The sequence below is a fragment of the Pleurodeles waltl genome, chromosome 3_1 (assembly GCF_031143425.1).
Source record: "Pleurodeles waltl isolate 20211129_DDA chromosome 3_1, aPleWal1.hap1.20221129, whole genome shotgun sequence".
Classification (NCBI taxonomy): Eukaryota; Metazoa; Chordata; class Amphibia; order Caudata; family Salamandridae; genus Pleurodeles; species Pleurodeles waltl.
The window spans coordinates 242,962,495-242,980,113 of record NC_090440.1 but is presented as its reverse complement, the minus strand read 5'-3'; the positions used below and the strand labels follow the sequence as shown (position 1 = coordinate 242,980,113).

At 40.8% G+C, this 17,619-nt stretch overlaps 1 protein-coding gene across 2 annotated transcripts in view; it reads right to left on the bottom strand.

The window, feature by feature from the left end:
• The window catches only part of RBPMS2 (RNA binding protein, mRNA processing factor 2), a 200,920-nt gene that overhangs the window by 83,045 nt on the left and 100,256 nt on the right, over positions 1-17,619 (bottom strand). The window contains exons 3-6 of one of the 2 annotated variants that reach the window (XM_069222325.1): positions 13,874-13,912; positions 11,269-11,331; positions 10,744-10,894; positions 4,543-4,691 (exon numbers count right to left, since the gene is read on the bottom strand). In XM_069222325.1, the coding sequence (XP_069078426.1) occupies positions 4,543-4,691; positions 10,744-10,894; positions 11,269-11,331; positions 13,874-13,912 (402 nt within the window). The remainder of the gene's footprint in view (positions 1-4,542; positions 4,692-10,743; positions 10,895-11,268; positions 11,332-13,873; positions 13,913-17,619) is intronic. The other variant, XM_069222324.1, reaches the window with a different exon arrangement.

Here is a 17,619-nt window from a genome sequence, read left to right as displayed (position 1 = left end):
GTAACAATACTAATATTTGGCATTAAGCAGTGACTTCAGGGGGTGTTACTATAATAAAAGGCGGGCAAATTGGGAGGATAGGACGAGTTAAGGAGGGCCAGTACAAGGTCTATACAGTTCGCGGCTAGCGTATGGGGTGAAGTTGGGTCCATCTGAACCCCAGGAGGGTCAACCCACATGTAGGGCTCTAAATAGATCATTGTCTGGTCTACAAATGGATGGAACGGGGAACATTGCCCCGACTCCAGTTGTCTCCCCTCCTTGGAATTTGGCACCATCCCCCCACCTGATAGCATTTAACACAATTGTTAACTAAGGGTCACTCTGTTAAGAGAAGGAGCCGTTCAGTGATTAGTGGAGATTTGGAAATAACTTGGCATCAAGCCATAAGTGTAGGGATTGATCATTGCCATATTCTGAAGCCTACGATAAAAGTAACTTAAGGGGAATAACTAAGCTCCTGTGTGTATTTGACGATATTTAGAAAAATGATGTACAAGTTGTTGGTACCTGAAATTAATTAGCACATTCCCACCAATGATTTCAGTAGCAGGTCCACCTGTGCTACCCTGAAAACTATCAAAACATCCTGACCCATTTTGAGACAAGATGAGCCAATGCAGAACCTTGTTCCTGATCTGCAAAAAGGATTCTGTTTCATGCTTGGTTAAGCGAGGGATGGCAGTCAGTACCGCCACATATGGGCAAGCAGGGGGTAAGAGAATGATGTCCCTACATGAAGACTGAGGTTTTACAGCCCTGCTACCATGGTTCACGACCATCACACTCACCCCAATCCCAAGTAGGCTGTCATATGTGGTGTGAAGCCACATTAGACAGACAAGTGGTGTGGCAAAGGTCCCAGGCTCTCCACATAGAAGTTGCCCCTGTGCTAATTTAAAGGATATTCCCTGAAGCGAGTGGAGAGCAAATGTCGAACCCTGACCTTTCAAGGAAAGTTGGTGTAGCTGGAGGGGGCCACAGGTGGAGGAGGGGCAGACACGGGGGTGGGGGGGGGGGGGAAGATGAGAAAAATTACTCCACACTGCTTTGATCAGATGGTAGTTCGTCATGTGAAGTTCCAGAGTGGAGACCAGTTAGTGGTATGGACATATTGGAGATAAATTGCAGTTTGTTCTATGTTCTATAGTCTCTAACGGCCCTTCAATTGGTGAGAAGAGCAATTTGACTGATGCCATGTTTGCCTAGTAGACTTTTGCAAAAAGGCATGAATCTGGTAGCTGAAGTAAATGGTCAATGACTTATTTCCAAGCAGTTAATGGGATCCTGCATGTGGTGCTTTGGTTTTAGCCACATGGACGTGCCAAATGAGTTTGTTGAATTTGGCTTGGGGGGGCTGCTTCAGAAAGAATGCTGGTGTTCTAGCCCTGGTTTGGGGTAGTATGGATGTTGGATAAATTGGTGGTGACTGGTGAATCTGCCACTGATAGGTTTGATGATGTCAAGAACTATGCCCATTCCTCATGGGAATTTATCAACTCCTCAAACTTTACCCCAGGCTAAGTCCGAGATATGCTCAAAGATGTATGAAGGGTGGCATTTGGTCAGTTCATTTTCCTTGTTAATTACTCCCAAAGCCTGTGGAGTAAACCCATGAAGTGAGGAGTTGGATGCTGGCTTAGACAAAGATAATGCCTTACTTTTGTACACCAAGTGGAAACGTAAAGTTTGATGTACAACAAATTGCACGTGGGACTGGGGGAAATAGATTGGAAAAAGTACAATAGCTGCAGTCAAACGTTAAGAGGCTTCCAGGTTGGATGAAGTATAAGGAAATTGCTTTAGTGCTTAGCAGTGGCTCAAGGCCAATTCTGCTCTGGGTGCAAGATTTTAAATCCTTTGGGATTTGACTGGTGTTGACGGGCCTGCCATTTGCCCTGGCGCACCCCAGGAGGGTGTCAAGTGATTTAGTAAAACTAATTGCCTTGAAGCAGTTTCTACTCCAAGGCCTCTTGGATTGTAAGTGATTTAGTCCCTACACAGATCAGCAATACCAACATCCCCAGTTTACTTGCTTTGAGAGGTTGGGGCATGTTTGGACTCCAGTCACATAGGTCAGGCTTTGTCCATGCCACGATTGGAACCTCCGTATTCGCAACATTTTCCTCCTTCCAAAAGAGAATGTTGTTTAATGAGATTGGAGTAGTTCTCTGGTTTGTAGGTCATTTAGAAGTCTATTTAGGTTGCATCAGTATAAAATTTGAAGGTTACGAAATTGAACGTTATGTCAAGGGGCTCGAGTGCATAGTCAATAGAAAACTAAAGGTTTTTTTTTTTTTTTAGCACAACACAAAGTAGTAGGTATGCAGATTTGGCCAGCCCAGTCTCGATTTTTGAATAACTAAATCCAAGGTGGTCCAGATTTGTGGTTGGTTGGCAGGTCCAGTAAGTTTTAGTGATCGAGCCAAAGCCATTGTTTCCAGAGTTGTCCTTCAAATGAGGATTCAGAATATACTGACCATTCAATCTAGAACACCAAATTTGCTTCAAGTTACTCATAAGCTGTCAATGGTATAGAAAAACTAGCATTGGTAAAAGCAATAGTTCTGGTGTTGGCTGCCAGCCTTTATGCTTTATCACAGCTTATTTTGTTTTGGCATTAATTTGCCAGTATTTTAAAAAAATAAACATAAAAACACAAGCTTTGGCTTCAGGCAAAAATATTTGAGGTCTCAAAAAGCATGTTTTGCTATAGTAGTCCCAGATAGTGAAGGGAACCATTTTGTGCGAGAATGTTATTTGTTGAGGAGCAGAATGGCATCTCGGAGGTTATCCAGTGGATAAAGGTGATGCCCTTCTGCTCCATACTGAATGCGGTAGTGGACTGAAGAAAAATTAACATATCAACGGATGAGAGCCCCAGTAAATGTCTGTTATGTATAATTTTAGTAAAGCAGAAAAAGGTCTGGGGGTAAAAGCAGACCAACATTGAAACGCAGGGGAATGGGAATCTGGTAGCAAAAACAAATAATCTCCACAGACTACCAGAAATATAAATGTATTACAGTACTGTATCACTGTCATTGAGTCACATTCATCCAAAGCGGGTAAAAAAACAAAAGAAAAACACAAACCTTTCTAACAAGAGAAGCTCTTTTCGCTAAACCTCGACATCACCTGTGGCCTTTTGAATTTGAGAGCGCCCTGCATCTTCAGCGTTATACCATAACTCAGTTATGAGCAACACTACCATCGTCACACCTTCGATTAAAACCTATCAGGATAGCAAATGGTTTAGATGTCTGTCAATCACATCAGCAACCCTGCTAAAATTTGGAATCGCATTTGCATCGAGGGCAGCCCAGATCCGGATATCTAGAAACCGCTCCAGTTCACTTTCTTTATTAAGCCTAGTTCCTCTAAAGTCCGCTTGAATTTGCCACTAATCATATTCTATAAATTATACACACACACTATACTTGTGGACAAAGCAAACGTTAATGACATTATGGATGTAGATGAAAACTAACGTTTAATTACCAAAAACACTGACATTCACAGAAGGGTTTACTGAGCTAGCTATAACTTGCGCCCCTGCCATACATGGCTTAGGACCTCACATATTCCATCAGTCGTGACAAACGGCCCCTGCAGCCAAATTTGGTTTTAATTTCAATACTCCTGTTGAGGTGGGGGTGCCCTCTGTGTCCCTCACCTCCAGCCACACAAGTTTTTGCGGGTTAGGGTAACCCCACAGGGCGTTGGAATAAAGGGAGTTTGGACATTAACGTTTGTTTTCACCACAGGACTGCTTCCCAGCAGACATTTATATGCTCATGCTAAACATAAGTAGCAGGGCAGCTTACCGTTTCTTCTAAGAAAATTATATTGAGCTTCACCGCTCTTTTCTGCCAAACGTGGCTGGCCCATTCAAAGTCTTGGGTTTACAAACTAAGTAGTTCATTACCAGACTAATTAGGGGGCAAAGGTGTGCCAACGGTAAGGTGTGTTTAGCATTAAATTAGAAGTAATTGGCTCAGTGAAAACTAAGTCAAAAGATGCCTGTGTGTTTACAATCGCTATGAAAATATGCAAAGACTCCAGGTAATCTGAAAGACTGCATACCAAAATGCAGCGCAAAGAATCCGATCGTGCAAGTTACATAAATAGCAATACGTTGTCTTGCCAGAAGCCAAGAGCCTCAAAAACGGACCACACGACTGGAAACGTGAAAGATAAAATGAGGCAACGGACCTGAACCACAACAACTGGTAGTAGATTGGACAAAAAGGTGGTTCACGCTTATAATTGCAACCATTTTCAGTATATTCGATTGCAGTCATGTCTAGTGAAGCTCAAAGCTTCCACGATTTTTTCCTTCGGCTGTTTGTGGATTTTTGTAGCCCAATGTAGGCCTATCAAACTAAATCAGAGCAAGTACGTAACAATCAACAGTTTAGAAGTAGGAATTCAGGAGAACTACAAGATTAACTGCAAAATTCTTATCAATCAGCCCAGGTCTGTATTTAGCCAATAAGGGAGTGAGCAAAGCAAAGTGGGGTTAAGCAGTGCAAAACTCACCTGAGCGTGAAGTGCGGCAGCAGCTGCAGCAGCCGCTGGGTAAGTGAACGCAGCATGGGGAATGGCTGGGGCCAGTTCTGTGGCATATAGTGGATAGGGAGCCCAGCCCTCTGGGGATGCAGGGATCAGAGCTGCTCCCGTCAGGTCATCTAGACATTAAACGAAAACAAAATTGCAAATTGAATGGGTCTAGAAATGGGCCCTCTTAACCAAGCTGATCAAAATAGTGCATGCAAAGGTGAGCATTAGATTAGTGATTTCTTGTCAGGGGGGGCACTACAACACTTGTGATTTACCACTGCCCTCATTACATGATCTAAACCGGACATCCAAGTGAGTGACTTATAACTGATTTCTGAAAGACCTCCGTGATGGAGTGTTTGATGTGCATGTTCTAGGAACTTAGGGTGAGACTATAAAATTAGGAGACCGGCAGTGTACAATATTAGAATAGTGATGCAGACATCTAGTGGAATCCATTGGACTGCACAAGACCAGTGAGGGTGATCATGTGGGACTTTGGTTTCTCATAAGCCAGTGATATGGACAGTCAGACTGCAAGCCACACTTAATGTGACCATGGCACTTTTGAAGCCACTCAAGCTGCAACAAAGAATACAGTCTCCCACAGACAGGCAAGGCTATATTCCAGGCGTATGGCTTGACAGGCTCCTATGCCCCTTTATGCTTACACCTCACTCTTTCCACTCCAAAACTCAATGTCTCGTCTTCAGTGAGACACTGGTTAGTCTTTCCATTAGGTTGTAGACCAAGATGAAGTGTGCTTGTCATAGTTCATTACCCAGACTTTAGGCTTATTTAAATAACTTTAGCAATTCTTTGGTTGGCCAAGAGGACTGAAGACCATTTCTACTGAAGGGTCCTATGCATGTGCAGCCCTAATTGAGGCTATGGACATAATTACCCTGTGGTGTAGGAAGATCAAAACGTCCTATGCATTTTGCATCCTACAGGAAGCAAAGTCATGGGAGTTTAGCAATCTGAGTCGATTGCAACCAAGTCGTGCCTCCATTCATACCCCCTTGCAACAAACTGAAGCAGCCATTAAGCTGGTTGAGTGCAATACAAAATACACTTAAAGATGGAGCTTTACAAAGTTCAGTTAGGAGCCACTTTGTTCGTTCAGTAGCTTTTGGTGATCTAGGGCAGACTGCAAGAAATTTGAAAAGTTGCCTCCGGGTTAGGCAGCCTACACAAGCATGTCCCTCAGACTATCGTATCAATTTAAGTGTCAGTAAAGGAATGTTTCTTTCTCAAAAAGAATTCCCCATGGAGATGTATCTGGGGGCTGCTATATTAGAATTTGTGCCTCACTAACAGAAGTTAAGTTCACTGTGACCACTAGATCACATACTGTGGCATTTCAATGCTAATGAAGTTTTTTGACCAGAAGGGTGCATAGCTGCATAGAAAGTCTGCAAATCCATACATTTCATATAACATGCTTGGAAATATCTACAAAAAATATTTACTGTCTGAAGACCAGGACTGAGCAAAAATAGACTTCAAAGCCTTCGGTGCCTGGTATAGGGCTTAAGGCTCCTCCAGACAGGACCCTGCCATTTAAGGCAGTTACATGCAGAATACAGGCTGTTTGTTCTTTGGGTTGTTAAGTAACCAGAAGTGGCTTCTACTTTGGGGATCTGGCCCAACACTGAGGCACAGGGACCAAGCTATTTGCAAGGGCAGTCAGCCCAAGCTCTGAATGGTTACCTGTGTAGAACTGCAAAGCTACACTTCCAACAGTCACGTGGACTTAAGCTAGTCTGAGTTCACAATGGCAGAACGTGTTCATAATGCTGCTGAATTAGAGGAATATGGCTGAAGATCTCCATGCCATTTCCTCCCCACCCTGAAAACATAATGTAAGTCTTTAATGCCCAAAAACCCATCTAGAATAGGAACTAATCTTTGAATAAGAAATTGACAGAATACCAACTTGCTTGCTGCAGCAACTACATCTTCCACCCAAGATTCTGCTAAGTAATCCTGATGCCTCTTCAGGAAATGCAGTCCTCAACATCAGAGGATAGATCCAAAGTAGGATCATCTTCCTAAACATTAGTGTCAATAAGGGTAATTAAGATACAATGTTCTATCAGAATTTTAAATAGGACATTAACTCAAGTGATTTATTGCCGTTTTGGGTTGCTTCATATCTAGTCCCCAAATCTGCATAGACTTTCAGAAAGCTCCTTAGTAAATTATTTTCCTCAGACTATGCGGATAGAAAATCGCATTCAGGAGAGGCTAGCCCATGCGCACAAATCTGAGGATTGCACCTTTGGAGATGGAACCTCTAAAGACACTATATTTAGTTTATACCCTGACAATTTAACCTATTCCTCACTAGACTTGGATTTAGACCTCAAGCAGTCAATGCATACTTTAAATGTATGCCTATGATGTTTACCTACTCCTGTGCAAGACTGGATTTCTAGTTGTAATTATGTTTTGGTGTCAGTAAAATCCCTATATTGCCTTACTTATGGACAAAGTTATCATTTTAACCAAGCGTTAGTCTCAGAAGTTGCTAAAACTCCATTTGTGCCATAAAGTTCAGTCTTAACCCAAACCTACTGCTTTGACAGAGCAAACATTGCACAACTTGAAGGCACCTAAAGATTTAAGTGTCTTTCAGAAACTCCCTAATCATGGAGAATGAGTTACTGTAGTCCTCACAAAAAAACTGCATGGTGGACATACCACCAAATCGCGTTACAGATGAATTTAAGCCTTTTTACTTAGGCAAGGGCATCTTTAGGGCTGGATTGTGCACCCTGGCATCATTCAAACAAACAGCGTTTTAGAGTTGTACCAGGGCAGGATGCAGGCAATTTAATAGATGTGAAGTAGGGACAGTAAAGGCCTGCGCTTTGGAATCACAACCATCTGTTTACCGCTTTCCCTTACCTCCCCAAATTAGATAATTTTATCAAAATGTTAAGGCCCTAAAGCGTCACATTGTGCACCCATGTCTTAAATGAGGATTGATATGTGGTCTAGTAACCATGTTGGTAACTTTGGAACATGTGTGTGAACCCTGGCTCTAGCACTAAACTGCAAATCTCAAGAGCCTTGACAAGTCATTCAATATACCTTTGCCTATCATTTTAAATGTCTTAAGTGTTCAACAATTGTAAACGTGAAATGCAATGTAATTGTGAAAGTAAATTCCAAAATCAGGGAATTTAAGGAGCTTAGGGACCGTGGTTCAAGCGGATTTTGAGGGCCCCTGTTCAGAACAGCTTTGCATCATAAATTCAATGTCAGCTCATTATGCCCTGTTTGCTCAGATCACTCGATACACTCGTCGATTTTTATTTTTTTATTGTATTTAAATCGGTTATTCAGGGCTAGTGACTTGTCTTCATTATTTAAGACTGCATCAGCTCAAATATTACTGAGCATCTGTGACACCGTCTTATTTCATGTGTGAGGGCCTGTTGTGATCTTAAAGAAACTTTATGGATGTTGCATGAAACAAACAGCATGTCTCGTCCAAACGTCCACAATAGACTCACACATCATGCACATTAAAATTAAGTTAAAGGAAAGCTGTATTTAAACCAATTTGTTGAGTAGTTACTCAAGGCAATCCGTGCAAGACTCGGCCAAACAGAGCTGGCTCCATCAGGGGAGGCTTTAAAAGTCTGAGGCCATGGGACACTTTACCCATGCCTTGAAACATGTAAGCCCAAATTGTTGTACAGTGCTGTTTCTACCCATGTACTAGATGTATACATAGGTACGCAATTTCCTCCCTTCATACTTTAGAGCCCTCCAGACCCTCAACTCAGCTGCCTTCACCATATTTAATCTATCTAGTGAAGACTTGCCTTCGATGTCTTTCAATGAGATTATGTACAAACAGTACCCCTTTTAAGTACTTCCATGAAAGGATTAAAATACTCATTAACAAAGATTGCCGGTTCAGGAGGATTGTGCAGAACAGGAGGGGATTAATTTGGGCCTATGGACATGAGCAGCGGTACCTTGCCTGAAAGGTAGCCTCCATTAGCACTGGTACGGTATGAAATCTAACATTTGACAGTTACATTTGTTTTCTCCTATGTTTTTAGCTGATCAGGCTTGCAACCTTCAGAGGAAGCCTTTTTCACGACTTAAACTTGTCACTGCAAAACTACTTGAACAGTTTGCAACTTGTCGGTGCCAAAAATAAAAGCAAGGAATTCTGCAGAGTCCATTCCAAGAGCATTGGCATCCAAACCTTAACTCATACCCATGGCAGAGTGGGATTTGTGCCAGATACTTAACTCAATTTAGGGATGCAGCATGTGTCTTGCTACAAGAAAGTTCGAATATCCCAGAGAATAACCCCTTGAAAGCATGCAATGGAGGCACCATCTACTTTTAGCTAAAACCGGAAATGGGAATGAGAGAAATACAAAAGGCAGAGCTAGAAGTGCATAGAGAGGCTGCACGTGCACAGGCACCTTAAGTGTCAAAAGGTAAGCACAATGTCTAGTCCCCTTGCAGCAAATTTCTCCTAAACTGGGCAAGTGTGAATGGGCCAAATATCCAATTATCACGGAGTGCTGCAGCTAAAAACAATTCTAGAGGTATTGTTACCAGCCATCAGTAGGAAAGTTGTGGGGTGTTTGCATTCTTCCAAAGCGAGGTCTGCAAAAGCTTCCACTGCAGCACCGGCAGCGGAAAAGGAGCCTGAACTAGTTAGTGTCACAAACATTCTCATACGTACTAACCACTGTGCAATCACATTGGACAGACCCGACGGTGACAATTCTGCAAAATCACACAAAATGTATCAATATTAAATTTAGCATTAACGAGCTTGTTTATATGTAAAGCAATTTGAGTAAACACATTGTACTTTAGGGGTTTACAGGTACAGTGCTTATAGAAGAGATTACGTTCAGACCACCCTGACGTCTGTGTACCAAGACGGCTATTAAATCAAACAGACATGAAAGTGTGTGCTTGAGGCCCTTACCTTAGGTCTTACAATATGACCAGCTTCAATAACTTGCTGCACCCCTTTACCTCCAACATTCAAATCAATTCTATTTCCTGCTAGGTCTCACATCTGTATAGCAGTCATTCGAATCTTTGCATTACAAAAGCGTTGAAGGCACCATAAAAACTATATTTAAAATTATAGAAGCCACCCAAGCAAACCCTCCATGTTATTTACCTAGGTGTGTCAATTCCTCAAGTCAACATTTCACATGCCAACACCGAACATTGCAGATCTTACTTCCAAACTGTACATTTGTTGCCATTTACGAAATGTAGAGCTCACGTTCTGAAAATAGGAGCAAGTCATTGGTATGTCTGTAGGCAAACTCATACTGACCAGGAGGTGTCTTGTGTGCTCTGGCTTCGGTGCTTAATGCTACAGTTGAGGCCTAAATTACAAAGGTATCCGGCCACAAAACATTGGACTGAGGATCTTTTCAGAAGCCACATTCAAATCTTAACGGCCATTTATGACCATAGAAAAAGTTTACCTTACTTTTAGATTGTTAGTTTTCACACCTGTACCTTCTTGAAACTATACCAAATTATATACTTAGTGTAGTGTGGATACACTGGTTACTGGATCTTCTGTCAGACTTAAGTCTATTCCATGATCTAACTGCATGCAGACAATACTCATTGGTACTCTGGGATAACAAATCTTTAGTGGTATGTGCATGCTTTCACATGATAGAATTGATTGGAAACAAATCTGAAACTTAATTATTGGTAACGTGGTGAACACAAAATAGGTAGAACTTTTGTGCTAAAGAAAGCTAAACTAAGAAAAAGCAATGGAGAAAGTTTGTCACTTAGCGTGCCAACTAGGTATAAAAAGTGTTCTATTTTAAGCGGTTTAGACCCAAGAAGGTTTTAGTGCATCTTAAAAGGTGATTTCCAGTTTTGAAACTGGATACTTGAAGGCCTACAGAGAAGCCTACACCTACAGTTTAATAAAGGTAGTTTTTTTTTTTTTTTTTAGGTAAGCTGCACCTATCAAGTGTGCCAATTACACCACACCTAAATCTGTTGGAGACTTGCACATTACCTACTCCACAATACGATGACTACTTTAATCCAAAAACGAGATACAGCACTTAATATTCTTAGCACTAGGGTCACTATTTATCAATGCTATAAGCCTGTATGTGCAGGGGAACAAGAGCAAATTATACTTACATGGGTCCCGTGCAATAAAGTGCGCGCCAAGGGCAGGGTGCATATTGGTGGGATTTGGAGTAGCCATTAGCTTGTTCTTGGCCATCTTGGTGTTAGCTTTTGCAAACTCTAAACGCAGGGTTTGTGGGTTCTCTGGATCAAAGCGGATGCCCTGAAAAAAAAAATACGATCATTTCAGTGACCACTCATAGCTCTTTGCTGCTCCTTTTAGGTATGATGCAACACCCTCACTTCTACTGCAGTTTTATAATGTCAATGAGGAGCTTTTAGTATTCACTAGAAAAGTTGTAACTTTCACAGACAAACTTTGGTGCATGACAACCAGCACAGTTTATTCATCTTTTAAAACAAGCTTTAACCTGAACCTTAGGTCTGTTTAGAATAAGGATCCTAATACATGCCCTAGGCTTCCTGCATGGAGGTTTAATAACATCTTTGAAAGGTGTGGAGGCATCTTTCACAAGACTCAAACTTTATAGCTGCAGGGCTCCCAGCTTGCATTGAAACACCCCTAGAAGTACTCACATTTAAGGAATTCTTGGCCGCTTCTGCACCAGCACGGTTGTCAAAGGTAACAAATCCAACAGGCTACAAAACAAAACATTAAGTTCACTTTCACTGCGCAATATTACTGAAAGATTTCAAAATGTTTTAAGCATTGGGTCAAGGCACGTTTTATATGATGTCTCACCACATTTCATGCAGCCACTCAATAACTGGCCAGAGAAACGTCATGCCTTGAAACGTCAATTTGACCAAAAGACTTCAGTTATTCTACATTAGACTTGCTATTAACCCACACATGACTCCCACCATGATGCTCATGACTACAGTGTTATGATTTTACATGGTTAACCACATGGCAAGCCTATAGCAAATGCTGGAAGCATGCTAAAGCAAGTATTCTAATAAGAATATTCATGTTTTGAGTAATGGATTTGCATAGAAAATATATTAATGTAGCAAAAGATAATGCACACATTTGAAAATGTGTCCATGTGAGTGGCTGCCAATGTTCATGAAGTGTACTTAATAGCTTATTGATAAGCAATATGGAGCTTAGGTTTGATTAATGTAGTAATGTCATATTAAGCATTATGTATTAGCTTTATTAATCGTATGCCTTAACTTAGCAAGGTCTTGGCCTACTTGCACGGCCTCATGTCAACCTGTATTTCTGAACAAATAAAATGTTTGCTTAGAGAATTAAATTGTCATATTCCAATGTGCTGACCAAATATGCTCATATCTGAAAGTCTCTCATGAGAACCACCTGCTAGAAGGTAGTTAGATTTGACAAGAACAGCATAAGTGTAATGTGTGTGTAAGAGACTTTTAGGCGGAGAACAAAAACTGCACTGACTGGGAGCGTTAAGTTGCAACAATATTGTTACCTGATGAGCTGGATGATGAGAACATTACAAGAGAAACCAATCAGCGACATGTGAACTGTGTACTAGTGGAAATTATAGATTTGATATTTTAGTTTTTTTGGACAAAGTGTGAACATTTGACCCCTTGGCCAATAGGGACATGGAATGTAATTTTAGGAAATCTAACTTAGCCTGACTGCACCAAGGTGAGATGTGCCATTATCCCCATTCTTTGAGGGTTTATCTGTATTCTTTCGAATTGCTTAAAGACTTTGCATTTTTCTGAACTTTAACGCTGAATCCTGATGCCCTGCTGACCAAACTGATATCCTGATGACGAAGACCATCTTAGCCTGCCGATCCAATTGAGGCGAGGCATACTGTTACACATGTGTTTTGTTATGCCTATTTGCTTTTTCTTTCTAGGTACCAACCACACTATTTGGATACAGCCATAGTTAGATGTTTTCTAAATTTGTGTTGACTACATTTTTTTGCATGAAGCCCAACATGCTAATGCTAATCTGGTGTTAGATAAGGACCCTCACTAATGAAAGTCTGCTATAGGAAGTAATAGTCAATGTCTTTCCTTTGCTGAATAAATGGGATATCGTTTGTGCAATTGTTCTAGTTATTAATTGGCACTGTAGCCTTAGAATGTTTAATTATTCAAGCTTTGATTAAATTACATTTGTCGCCGCTTTGGGCAGCCAGTGACGTTTCTGTAGGTTTATCATTTGGTATTGAGATTTTTACGTGACATTAGCATTGTTAATAAAAGGAATTTAATATTCTAACTTATTAAAAGGTGTGGTTATTCATGACTATCATGGTGCGTGATAATTACTGACTCCCCTTGATGGATTCATTATTGACTATTGATCTGCATGTGCTGGATCTATGGTTGGACCATCGTAAATGCAGTTAAAATGGTTCGACCTAGTCGCATCCCCTTGTAAGTTTACTTACGGTCGGACGCGCTAACAAGCACACACCATTGCCCTTTGTAATACACTTTCTGAAGTTTTGGACCTCCCAAAATTGCCATCCACCTTGCCATAAAAATGCATTTTGAATTCTTCAAATGCTGCTTTGATGGAAAGTTTGTGGGTATCTTATGGGGCTCGGACCCAGTTGACAGTAGTAGGATGCTTGACAGTAACCTGGCTATAAACCTCTTGAATGCTTTGTGTAGAGTATTTTCAGAAAAAAAAAAAATATTCCAAAACACTGAAGTGCGTTATCAAGCACACACTGCAAAGCACATGCCGCTATGTGCAATAATGGTGATGCAGTGTGCAGAAGGTGAAGTTATTGGAGATAAAATGTTCGAACGTATTAAATGGCAAACAATTTCTATTTCAAATCTATTTTTAGAAACTAGTTCAAGGGTATAATAACTATTCTGTGCAGGCATTTAGGCCACTGGGACACTCCGTGTTTTGTACTGTATGCTTTCATTTAATAGGTACATCAACACTTTATTCACTTGCCCCCGACCCCCTTTTTTGGGGGGCCCATTTAATAGTGGGAAAGAGGTTTCAAGGAGTTTTTAAAATGCTAGTTGTACAGTCCCAAATACGTGTTGGCTGAAAAAGGTTGGAGTTTTCCCTCTTAAGGGAGAATGGCAAATATCCATCTTCACTCAAGGATTGGACAGCAAGTGTACGACCCATCTCGGACCAGCATATTCATCCTCTCACTGTAGTTTGTTCTCAAACACATGCCATCAATCATTCAAAGTATTAAAAACCTACCTGTTTTGAGGTAAGCTTGATTAATGATCCTTCATAACCCTGTAAAAAAGAACAGAGGTTACCAAAAACAAACAGAACAAGGAAAGCAAAAGGCAACACGGTCATTTCTGGTCAGACTGTAGTACTTCCTTGGCTACATTTACACTATTTTAGACATGTAAACTAAGAATATTGCATACTAGTACAGTGACCTAGATGCTTTTGAAAGCTACTTCAGTGGAAGTGCTCCACCAAAGGCAAGTATTCCACATGGGACAGTGCAGCTCTTTTCGGTGTAACATTAACTACTGTTAAATCCTCCTGTTTAAATAGGTTGAATACACAAAATAAATGGAGTCCGGCTTTTATTTTACACATGGCAAGAAGTGTAACCACTGAAGCCCAAAAACTAATATATTAATGTATAAAAATACCCAATAAGGGGCTGGGGGGAGAATTAGAAGTTAGGCAAACCATGCTAATGTTATTTGAACAGGATAAGGCCATTCTTCAGTTAATTAGGCTTTCAGAAGGGGTTGGCATGCCTTCAGAATGTAGGTAATTATGAGACTGCACTATGACTGTTCTTTACTACAATTTAGGTTTAGTAGATACCCAAAGACTGCTCACACATACTCAACAGAATATATATATAAAAAAAAAAAAAAAAAAAAAAAAAAGTAAATACACAGCTGTCTGGCAATTGTGAATAATACACAGTAAGTCTTGCTTCTAAAGTTAAGGCACCTATAATTGGCCATACCCAGATTAGTGCACCTTTTTGCTTTATTGCAGACTAAGAGCATATCACATTTTGCAAATAAAGTGGACCTCAATTTTGACTGGAGGAGTGTCTTCACCTCCAGTGGCCAGATAGCAGATCGTACTACAGAAGTAGGGTTAAAGCAAAGGCATGCACTACATTTAAAATGTAAGGGAGAGGAGGTCTGCTTTTGCGATTGCATGAACAAAGATTATACAAATGGTGATTTAGGACCTGCCATCAACCACAAAGCTACCCTTCCTCAATGAAAGGAGTGTTAAAAAAAAGTTTATATTTAGATCTTTCTCCAGAGTGGCACTCCACATTGCTGATGTTCCCTGGCGGTTGGACCAACTCCAAATATTTTAAACTAAAAAAAGATGGGAAACACTCCGTAGCAAAATCTGTTTTTTCCACAAACAGTCAACGTGTTTTGACACAATGGCCTTTTTCACAACTGTTAGTCCTTCCATGTTGGCAATAAATGCATTCTTTTGCCCCGATACATTATGGATCTCATATTTCTAATTCATTTCTAAATGAAAGTCTTACAATAACACAATCACTTAAGGAAAAAAAAAGAAAAAAAAAATCAATAGCACATTCTTAATTTACATTCTTACATGATTATATACTCATTGAATTTTATTTTTTCCACTTTTAGTGACTCATCACATCAAAACCAAATAAGTAGGAAGATAAGAATACCATCCTCAGTGGGCATCTTAACATTAATGCTCTTTATATCTCATTGAATCCTTGTTACACCATCTGTCAAATTATATATGTGTGCATATAATTCCTCATCAAGGTTCAAACCTCCTGGGTGTTTTATTTTCAGTGTCATAAGGTACCTAGATTCTTTTCGCCTTAATGTTCAAATCCTATCTCCCCCTCTGGGTAAATGAAGTACTGTGTCTATCCCATAATATTGTAGACTTTTCCATGTGGAATCTTCGTGTACCCTATTCATTTGTCTTACTATGGCTTCCGTTATATCCGTTTTCTATGACCCTTATATATGTTCAAGTATTCTCTTTAGTTGACAAATGGTAGCAAGACTCATGAATAGGGTACACGAAGATTGTAAAATTAGCTAAAAAATAAAACAATTTTCCTACATTTCTGTGTGGGAATCACCTCACTGGCACAAATTTCCTACCACCCAATGTTCCCTTCGGTCTCCGGATAAAAAGGATCTCACTTGTGTAGGTGGGACAAGTGCCTGTATGCTGACATCAGATGTCACACTTTGGGGCGGGGGGAGTCAACACTTCTTACCTTCTCTTCCCCCCCCCCCCCCCATGAGCCAGGTCCAAGACAACAATTACGTCCTTGGCACCTCAGCCAAGGAGGCAACCGTTACATCGGTGGCAGGGAAAGTAACAGCTTCTAGCGAGCAACCTTTCCTTTAGGTTAATTTGGCTAGTACAACACTGATCGAGACCAACGAGTGTAAATCACCCTCAGAATTAACTTTGAGAACCATAGAGAGTTTATCCAAATGTGTATGGCAGTAGACTTTGGGAAAGAATTTTGAGAGGAAACTGCAGCAGTAGACAGTTGCCATTACAAGCTACAAATAAAGTAGATCCTGAAGCTTAGTATGCATTTAACCTAGGTTTTGTATCCAATCCTGCCCTTTAAGCCATTACTCCATTACTATATTAATAATTGGAACGGGAATTTGTCAAGTGTCGCCACCTCATCCCCCCCCCAAAAAAATAAGCATTTGCAATGCACCAGGTCTTGCATTTGCTAGAGTTAGAGCTATTAGCGTTGTAAACTCCTAACCAGACATTTCTTGCCACATAAGTTGAAAGAAAAAAAAACTAGCACGATTGCCGTATGTAAAACTCGCCCTGCGTGGAAAATAAGAGTGCAAAAACCAGGCTGAAAATGGAGCCATGTATGTTTTTGGTAGTTTACCGGTGCTGTGTAGGTGGGCTAAACATCAGAAAAGGCATGACGTATGCATGCCTCACTAATGAAAGCAAGCAGATTCAAAAAGACAAGCCCATGAACCAATGAAAGTGACAGGCATGACATGGGCGTGGTTAAAAGCCTAAAGAGATTACAACAGGGACGTTTGTGCACTCGACCCTAAGAGGTGACTAGGCAATGTGGTGGTTTGACACCCCATACATCCCCCGCCCCCTTTAACTTAAGTGTGGATTCTGCAAATCAAAAATTCAAATTTCCTGTCTTGGCCTGTCATCCCTTCGAGATCCATAAAAGTACTACTGAGTAGAGTAATAGTTTGTATTATTCAGGAGTCAAGAGACTTCTAGGTAACTCCCCCCACAAAGAAGATGCAAAACTCTATCACCTGAATATGCCTTTACAAATACACACTGCATTCAATGAATCTTAAATATGTGAAACACCTTTTCAACTGAGAATGTTTACAACAGTTAAAATCCAAACCTCCACAGTCCTTAAGATAAAAGGCAAAACATGCGATTACGACAGTGCAAGTCAGAAACATTCTTCCCTTTAAATTTCGGCAGATGCTGTCTGGAACCGTAATCAAGGGCTGATTGCATAATACTGCACCATTCACTGCTGCCCCGCCCCCCCCCTCCCCGCATAAACCAACACTGAGCAATTCTGTCAGAAGTGTGCACGAACTCCCAGACGGCATCGATCACCTGTGCTGCAACAAACGCAATCGTGTGATCCTGGGCAAAATCTCTGCTTTTAGTTCAGAAAATGCTTTCTAGAAATGTCACCTCTAAGTGTGTGCAAAGTATTTAGCTTAGTGGCAGATGGATGTGCAGGCAGTGGAACCGTGAATCCTGGGTTTTGGTTAGGGCAGAGGTCTCCAAACTTTAATGCCCCCCCCATTGAAAAAAAACAAATCATTGACCCCCCCCCCTCAGAATTTCACAATTATTTTATAAAGGTGGCAATGTTTAAATTTGTCTAGACCTATTTAAACATTGCAGTTAAGTGCTGTTACCTTTTTAAAAATGCAATAACATGCTTCTGCTTAAAACAAAGG